This window comes from Helobdella robusta (assembly GCF_000326865.2).
Source record: "Helobdella robusta unplaced genomic scaffold HELROscaffold_66, whole genome shotgun sequence".
NCBI classification, from domain to species: Eukaryota; Metazoa; Annelida; class Clitellata; order Rhynchobdellida; family Glossiphoniidae; genus Helobdella; species Helobdella robusta.
The window spans coordinates 75,339-85,118 of NW_008705371.1; the positions used below are offsets into that span (position 1 = coordinate 75,339).

The 9,780-nt window shown below is 32.8% G+C and overlaps 1 protein-coding gene across 1 annotated transcript; it reads left to right on the forward strand.

The window, feature by feature from the left end:
* Positions 1–8,718: 8,718 nt before the first annotated feature.
* On the forward strand, positions 8,719–9,382 carry HELRODRAFT_147066 (hypothetical protein; the record flags this gene model as incomplete). The annotated part of the gene is made up of 2 exons (XM_009030201.1): positions 8,719–8,859; positions 9,278–9,382. Coding segments are annotated over 2 exons (246 nt in total), but the record flags the coding sequence as incomplete, so codon positions are not given.
* Positions 9,383–9,780: the final 398 nt, after the last annotated feature.

A 9,780-nucleotide genomic window follows, 5' to 3' on the forward strand; every position in this document is an offset into this window, starting at 1 on the left:
TTGTGGCATCACGATGGCTCAATTTTCTACTTTCGAAATCATCAAGAACATATTCATCGCGCTGCCAGGGGCCCTTGTACATTTGCGAGTAACTCGACAGCGTCAGGTGGCTATCGTCAGCTATCGCTGGGTGAGAGGTCTCGTGCTTCTTGTCGTAAATGAACATGTCTGAAAAATTGTTTAATTGTCAGTGAAATAGATGAAACAGGTAATACTGGTAGTTAAATTTATTTAAAAAATTACAATATACAGAAACTGAAATTTAAATAATTTTCGCATCGTCAGAATTAGTTTTATGCGTTGGACTGTTTATATTCACTAAAAAAAACCCAGTAACACACCGAACTGGTAATATAATAAAATAAGATGAAAAAAGCAGCAAACATTTTAATTCTTCTGGAATGTGTTTCTTGGCAGCTTGCAGTTCACGTTTGTACGATATTAAAAGCTGTCGCCAGTCGTCAGTGGATATATCTTCCTGGCCATGTATTGCTTGAATTTTCACTCCAACGTAAAAAGGAAACGCCAAAGGCTTTGTTTTTAAAACAGCTGCAAATAATAGAGAATTATAATATTTTTGAATAAACCGTTTGTTTTAGAGATTTAGCTTTTGAATGTGAATAGTTATATCCGGTTGATTTTATTCTACAATTTTGAAATCAACATTTTCTCTACCATTAAGAGAATTATTTAAGTTTTATTAATTTATAAATTAATTATTTAAGAACCTATAAAGAATAATTTTAAATTGATAACAAATGAAAATTATGTGGTAAAAACAAAAAAAAAGGTTATAAAATTTAAATATGTTTATATAATTATTTTTTTTTAAATTTCTTATAAGGTTAAAACGTCTGACCATTGTCACCGATTCTATGGACAATGATGAAGTGCTCATTATAGGCACCCAGCACCGTCAACGTTCCTATCTTCTCAGATGTCATCTCGGCTCCTGCAATCCAATATTTTTTCTCTTTGGAATCTCCATTCAAAGCTATTCTCAGAGGTGGAATTTGTTTTGCCATCGAAATTACTTCTTTCATTGATATCACACCGTTAACTGCATGGCGATTTAATAGCAAAATTAGAGAAAAATAACAGTTTTTTTAATAAAGTAATCTTTACATCGATTTATTGCAGATTTACAAAAAATCAACAACCTTTGTTGAATTCATCGAAAATCATAAAGCTGTGCTCGGAGTTGGCGGGAATGCTGACGAACTTATCATTACTGCTCATCTTTGTCATCAAACGAATCTGCTTCACAATTTTGCTTGCCAGAAAGATCTGAATTACATTCAGTTAATTAAAATTATTCGTAATTAAAATATTTGCTGTATATAAAATGTTTAATAATAGAAACTTATGAAAAATAAAAAAAATTTTTTTGAAGGAATGCTTAAACCTGATTAGCCGAAATATCTTCCACCTCGTTATTTCCATGGTGACCAGTTCTTGTGCAGATGACAACCGGCAACCTGCTGGAGTATTCTTGCACAAATTTGCTCAAGTCAATGAGATCAGAAGCCAGTTCGCTTTCTTCATGATCTTTCGATCCTGCTGTGCTGACCATACTTTGGTCCTTTTCCCAGCAAATTTCTATAAAATGGTTGAATGCTTCACAAAACGTATCAACGTGCGTTTCAAGTGGGACCTATTTCGTAAGTAGAATTAAATGTTTTAAAGATTTTACAGTTGTCAAATCAATTGCACACTTAGCTTTTAAAATTAGCCTTTTCATATTGACTTACAAAACACGCATTGCTAGTTAGAGTTTGTATGCACGTATCTTGTTTGTGTGTGTTTGCTTTTGCTTTTGCTGTATTAACCTGTAGAAAGCTAAACTATAATCACGGCTTAATGGAATTGAATAGTTGAAATACCGTTGAAATGTTTAAAAAATTCTACAAAAGCAAACAACTGAATGACATTGTGTAAGTTGAATGTTTAAACTTTTATACAACAGACTGTATGATAGAATGTGTGTATAACTTACTGCAATGCAACAATGCAATGTTATTTCAACGCATTTATGAGAAGCTCTCTTCATAAGCAATCATCGGTGTCGTTGGCAAAGGGAGCCTTGGAGCTGTAACCTCCCAATTAAAAAGTTTATTAGGGTTAAAAAAATTGAACAAAATCTCTATATGAATTTGTTAAAATTTTAACTGAAACCTATTGATAAATTATCCACAACGTTTGGGCATCCCTTCGATGCTAAATCCATCATCAGCCACTTCGCCTCCCGTCAACGAACTCAATACATCAGACGTCCGCCTTTTTAAGAAAATAAGCTCGAATTGCCATCACGTCATCTCCCCTTTACTACCACCGATCAAAGTCACTCCGCACAACCAACGCCAACGCAAACACAACTACGTAATCACCGCTTGTTCAACATACCAGAATAAAATATTTATACATAGTCCCCTCAAATCAATCACCAATCATCCGGACGCCAATCTCTCATTCACCTAATCAAGTTTCATCATATTAAATTATTATAAATTATCATTTTTTCCACCTAACTTCCATGTATTTCATTTAACTCGCATTCCTTTCTTATTTCCATTTCACTGTATTTCTCATTCTAGATCAATTTTTATATTCACACATCTACATTAACTACAATCTATAATCATTATATATAATATTTTATAATTTATACAATTTTACAACTACAATTTGTATTTATCTTATAACTCGCATTCTATTTCAATTCATAACTTGCTTTATTTACAATGCTTTATAATTTATAGCTCTTATTGGCACACACAAACAATATTTTTATATTAATTTATCAACTTTTGACACTATATTATATATTTATATTTATAATTTTTATTATTATCTTCAATTTATAATCATTATTTTCCTCTCCGCCTTCTACCTCACTACTACACTACATTAGTAAAATTTTTAGCATATTTCTCATTTTTCTATTCATCGAACTAACATGCGAACAAAATTTTTCTTATTATTTTACCAGCTTAAATCACATTATTTCTAACGAGACTTTTATCATCTTGATAAAATTTATTAAGGTTAAATAAAAAACTATATATATATATATATATATATATATATATATATATATATATATATATATATATATATATATAGTGAGCCAGAGCAATTTCTAAGTAATGTTGAAAAACTTGTTGAATGTCTGATAAAAGTAGAAACGTGGATGTCAAGCAACTGCCTTAAATCAAGACAAATCGCAGTTTCTACCTATAGGAACCTGGCAAAAACTATCAAAAATGAAAATTAATTCCATCAAAATTGGAACTAGTGAAATAGAATTTTGTTGAGAAGCAACTAATTTTGGGTTTATTTTCGATTCCAATTTGACATTCAATAATCATACAAAAACGCTGTCTAAATCATCTTCATTTCAGCTTTGCCAGTTATATGGCATTCGAAATTTTCTGCATCAGTCTACAATACAAACATTAATAGACGCATTCGTACATTTAAGGCTGGATTATGGTAACAGTTTGCTTCATGGATTGTCTGATCGGACTTTTGCTGCAAAATTGTTGGTGGTGGTAGAAAAGTCAAGGATCAGTGTTATCACCGTTTCTGTTTGCAATTGTGATGGATGTTGTGTGTGGAAACATAATGGAGGGGTTGTTATTTGAGATTTTGTATGCAGATGATTTAGTCTTGATGGCTGATAGCATGGAAGAATTGCAGTTAAAATTTGACAGATGGAAAAGTGTTATTGAAAAGAAAGGGTTAAAAGTTAATATTGGTAAGACGAAGGTAATGGTGAGTGGGGAAGGTGGGGAACGAGTGATAAGTAAAATAGACCCCTGTGGGGTATGTGATAGGAGAGTGAAGGCTAACTCGGTATTGTGTATAGGATGTCAGAAATGGGTGCATAAGAGATGTAGTGGTGTGAGGGGGGCACTGAAAAAGGTGGAAGGCACGTTCAAATGTAAGAAATGTGTTCATGGTGTGATTAATAGGACGGACGCAAGGACGGGGTTGTGTGATGGTATTGAAAGAGTGGAAAGCTTTGTTTACTTAGGGGATAAGCTGAATGCGGATGGAGGATGTTTGAGCGCAGTTACGGCTAGAGTTCGTGTGGGATGGATGAAATTTAGGGAACTGGGGGGGTATTGTGTGGAAAGAAATGGTCAGTGAAGATGAAAGGGAGGGTATATAAAGCATGTGTGAGAGCAGCGATGATATATGGTGGTGAAACTTGGGTGTTGAGGAGAGAGGAGGAAAGTGTACTGCAGAGGGCTGAAAGAGCTATGGTGAGGATGATGTGTGGGGTTAAAGTGAAGGATAGGAGGAGTAGTACAGAGCTGATGTCAATGATGGGACTGAATGAGGACATTGTGACATTGATAAGGAGATCGAGATTGCGGTGGTATGGACATGTGTTGAGAAGGGATGAAAGGGTCGGGATTAGGCGAGCGTTGGAGTTCGAGGTTGAAGGAGTGGTAGGAAGGGGTCGTCCGCGGTTGGGATGGAGAGAGCAGGTGGAGAAGGACAGGGTGAAAGCGGGGTTGCGTGATACTGAGGCGAGTGACAGATGTGGATGGAGTCGAGAGGTATTTCGGTTTCATCATAGGTAGCCAAACGGCAACCCCCGATCTCGGGGAAAATGCCGTCTAAACGTGTGTTGTTGTTGTTGTTGGTAGAAAAGTCGACCATGTGACGCCCATTTTGAAAAGCCTGCATTGGCTCACAGTAAGAAAAAGAATCATCTATAAAATCTGTACATTTATGTACAAGGCTGTGAATAGGCTTTTGCCAGAATATTTGACAAATAAAATAACTAAGAAACCAGCTCTTTCAACTAGTCTAAAGTTGAGATCCAATAACAGCAACTTGCTTCTTGTGCCATCAACTAATCTGGACCAATTGTTTGAATGGTCTGCCAAATTCGCTTAGAACGCCTGGATTGAAGATTGATGACTTTAAAAAGAATTTGAAAACACATTTATTTTTGTTATAAATAATATCTACTTATTTGAAATGATTAAACCATTCATTTATTTTATTGTTTTACTGTTATGGGTAGCGCTTTTGAGAAATTTTTGTTTTATTTAACCGCTTTATAAATTTACAGTACTAATAATAATATATATAATACTTAGATTAGAATATTATCATAAATTTAATCTAGAATCTGGAATACCTCAATACCTATACTGGCCCTCGAATTCACATGCGCACACTTTCAAGGCGCTTGAATGTCTGGCGTCATTCTTTAGTTTTCGAAATCAATAGCAGCATATTCATTTTTATATCCCAACAATTAATTTAATTATCATATATATGTGTATATTATGATATAGTATAAATGCTTTAATTTTGACTAAAAAATTAAGTATTATAAGTATATGGGGCTACCTTCATTGCTACTTCATATTAAGTTACTTAATTCCATAGTTTTAGTTATATAGTTAAATAAATAAAAAATTTAAATTTACTAAAACGAATATTAAATAATAATTTAATATTTTTAATTAAAAATATTTTAATTAATATATAGGATCTTTCGTAACCTGTTGTAAATCCAGCCACGCGAGTCACCCGCCTATAAATTTAAGAAGATTTCAATAGCATGCATGGCTGGTTTTGTTCGTCAAAATTTCTTGCAGAATTTTACAAAATTTTAATTCCTGGGTAAGTGTTTTTGTATTTAATTTTATTTTTTTGCACTGAACTAATTTTGATTTCGGTTCTTTTTACATCGAATTGTAAATTTTTATTGTTTTTTATATCGAATCTCATTTTCGACATGTCGACATTTTGGCCGGCTGGATGAGATGTAGACGTTCCGCGCATATTCGCCACACCGAAATAAAAAATTTGACTTTTTTGTAACTTATTCTACTGTTTCATACAATTTTTAGATTGTGGCGTCTGCGTAAATAACTTTATTCTAAAATTTCGAAATTTTCATGGTAATTTTATTTGGTATATAACCAAATTTTCGGGAATGAGAATTTTATCCGGACGGAAAACGGTAATTAGAAAATTACACTACATTATTATTAGCAACATTCTCTGCCTCTGCAACGTGCTATGCAAATAAATTATAAACATGGACATGTCATAGCACATACAACAGCAGAGATAGAGTTGGGAAAAGGTGCTATTTTAAAATATGAACTTTTTTTATGGTTGTCCATTTCAGTTTTATGAAATTAAAATTTAATTAATTTAATTAAATACAAAGTAATTTATATTTAATTAATGATGAACTCCGTTTTCATTTTTTCTATATCAGCAATAGAGTTATGCTACCCATGCAGTTGTTATCTTTCTCTATTCTACTATTCATAAATTCTATTCTGGCATATAAAGCCATATATGTATATATCTGGCCTGAGTGTTATAGGTCTGGCTATAAAAGTGCCACATTATCCGCTGTAGTTATATTTTGCTAACCTTGTTTAACTTTAAATAACTTTTCTGTAACTCAAATTCTTTTGTTCTTTCAAATTCTTAACTCAAGTCCTTTTGTGTGCTTGATGCACTCTTTGCCTGAATGTACAAATGTTTTTGCATGTGAGTGTATGAACCCTCACGTTGTAGGCACAGTAGAGCCTCTGGGGTACGTACATATTTTAACAAATTGTTAATTGCTAATAGTATTTATTTTGAGCAAAAATTGATTAGAACAAGATGTACTTTTCAAGATCATAAGAACTATATGTGATTAGTGTATTGATGTTTTTTCAACAGGAAGCAACAAGGGCATCCATATTGTAAAAAAAATGTTCACCATTAAAGAAGAACCATATGATGATTATTTTCAAAATTTTAATGATTCAAGTCTATTGAGAGACGTAAATGATCCACCTATAGTTTATATAGACAATGGGATCAAGCATGAAGTTGAAGTTTCATCAGAAAATACTAATAAATCAAAGTACACCGTCGACGATAACTCTTCGAGCAGCAAGTTGAACTTGAATGTTCCAAAGATAACATGTCCAAATATTTTAAAAAATTCAAGGCACCGACCTTTAATTTTGTCTAAAAAAACAAAGGTATCTCCTGAAGTAGCAGTTCATAAGAAATTTGTTGAGAGTCGAGCCAAGCACATGTGTTTAATAATGAATCATCCCTGGTGCATTGATCACTGTTATGACTTCAAACATAGAAGTTCTGATAAAAACAAGACAAACAATGAAAGCCACAAGTCAAAGCAAGATGCTCCAATGCATCGAATTACTTTTCCATTAGAGGACAACTTTAATGATTTCAAACTCATTCTACCCATTGTCAAGGTCTGCTTCATTTTATAAAATTTTCAATTTTGTACTGCTCTTTTAATATGGTGTATGATGAGACATATATTTTTATTTAGATGTCATTGCATGACCTGCCCGATCATCTTGGATGTCTGCCCAACAATGTGTTTGAAGTTAGTCCTGATGAAGATGATGTTGTATTATCAAGCATCAAACCTTGCATACGTAAGTTTTTTTTGTTATAAATATGTTATTCTGATAGCTGATTCTATACTAAATATAAATAACAATAATATTTTATTATAATGATTTGTTTGAATGATCAGTTTTTTATTATTTTGCTAACAATGATATGGTGGCTGATGTTTTACATCTACCAGTAGTTTGATTAAAATTATCTCATTTACTGGTCGTTATAATAATTAGTGGTTTTGGAAATTTTGTTTTTATTCAATAAATTCTTTTTTGACAGCCCCACCGACTCTGCTCTTTGGACCCCTTCCAAACACATTAAACCACACTGGAGGCATATTAGCAACCCAGTACACTGAAGCCATTCAAATGGTTATGACAAATGATATAAATAAAGTGGAGGTTGAATGCCTCGAAGCTAAAACAACTCCATTGTCTGATCTGGAAATCAAGGTTTGTCATTTTATGGTTAAAAAAAACTATAAATATTGTACATGAAAAATTCATTTTATGAAAATTATTGTAACTTCAAGATTGTGTAATGGTTGAGGTGCATGATCAGATCATGTTGTGGCAGTGTCTAGATTCGGCATTTAAATGCATAATGTCCCCGCCTTTTCCTTGCACTGTATGTAATGAATTGATTCACGTACATTCCTATGAACTGTGTATGATTAATTGATTCACATGCACTGTGTGTGTTGCACGCATATTCACATGTGCTGTGTGTTGTTGATACCTTAGGGAAATAATTATAAGAGAAATATTAATATTATTTATCATTAATAATATTTTTTAGATTTTTATGGCTTCAACCATCGAATTTATGATAACCCATTTATTTAATCAGCACTTTTTTTTTAGCGTCTAGCTATTTACTACCTGAACGAGTTAAGAAGCAAGAAGAGAGAGGATTCTGAGATGACTTTGACTTGCAAGATCTGCAGGACCAGACAGTTCACTGCCACATCCACGTTACTCTACCACTACAAAAGTCATGCTGGTATGTTTAGAGGATGAATTTTATTATTACTAGTAACATTAAAGTAACATTCTTTCAATCTCTTGAAAATTTTTTTGTTTTTTTTGGTAAATTTTGTTTTATAAAAGATGTCTTCATGGTTGAGAAATAAATTGAATTGAATAAATTTTTATTGAATTTTGACTTTAGCCATGTCATTTTTTTTTTACTAAAGTTGATCATACTGAGAAAATAATGAAGAACTTCTAATAATTGTATGAAAATACTCTGAACTCATGTTCATGGTTTGATTTCATGTATATCAATTTTTCAGGTATAAAGCCATATGTATGTACTCGCTGTAATTCAACATTCACGAGGCAGCACAGTCTTAACTACCATTTGCTCACACACGACAACATCCATCGATTCAAGTGTGAATATTGTGGTCGAATGTTCAGACATCCCAGTCATTTCAAGGTGAGTATTTAGAGAAATGTAGTTGAATATTTTTGTCTATTATTGTATTTTTACTGCTGGTTGTGATTTGTTATTAAATGAAACATATGTTATATGTTAATTGGTTGATTATAAAGATTTAATCAATTAAAACAAAAGATGAGTAAGCATGCAAGTTGTTTGGAATGGTCAGTGGGGTGGGAGGTTGAGAAGATTTAAATAATTTAGTGATGTTTTAATTACCAAAGATTAGGTTCTCTGTTATTTAAGAGTTTTAAAAATTAGAAAAAGTTGAGATTAAACTCATGGTTAAAAGAAAAACTTGGGTTTGAGAAGGAAATTCTCCAGTACATTGTCTATGCTGTTTGTTTATGAATTGTCTGGTGTTGGATACATTTTAAAACTTTTGTTCAAAAAATACTTCATTGATTGATTGCAGGAACATCGCCGAAGACACACTGGAGAAACCCCATTCCACTGCACCGACTGTCTTTTGATGTTCTATACTAGAAATACGTACAAACGTCACATGAAGAAAAAGCATGACAAAGTAATCGCCAGTTCCTTCACTACAAAGACCAACGACTTTTTAAAATTTAATCACCATCACGATGTCATTTCTGTCAGTAATAATAATGATGAAGTGAATACTAACGTGATCAGTTAGAGAAATATTAGCATCAGCAGAGACAGCAATAGCAAGTTGGTTAACTATGACAGTCCCAATTCGACCTAAACAGCAAGCTGTTGAAAATCTTTTATTCAGCACCAACAAAGTAATTATCATAGCACCAAAAAACAACCCAGGATCTTCAACTACCTCTGCTTGTAATACCGTGAACTTCGATTCCACTGTTAAAGAGGAACCAGTCGACGAAGATTATGTTGACAACCAGTTTTCTAAAATTTTACCTGTCCTAAAGATGAATATAGAAATGGAGA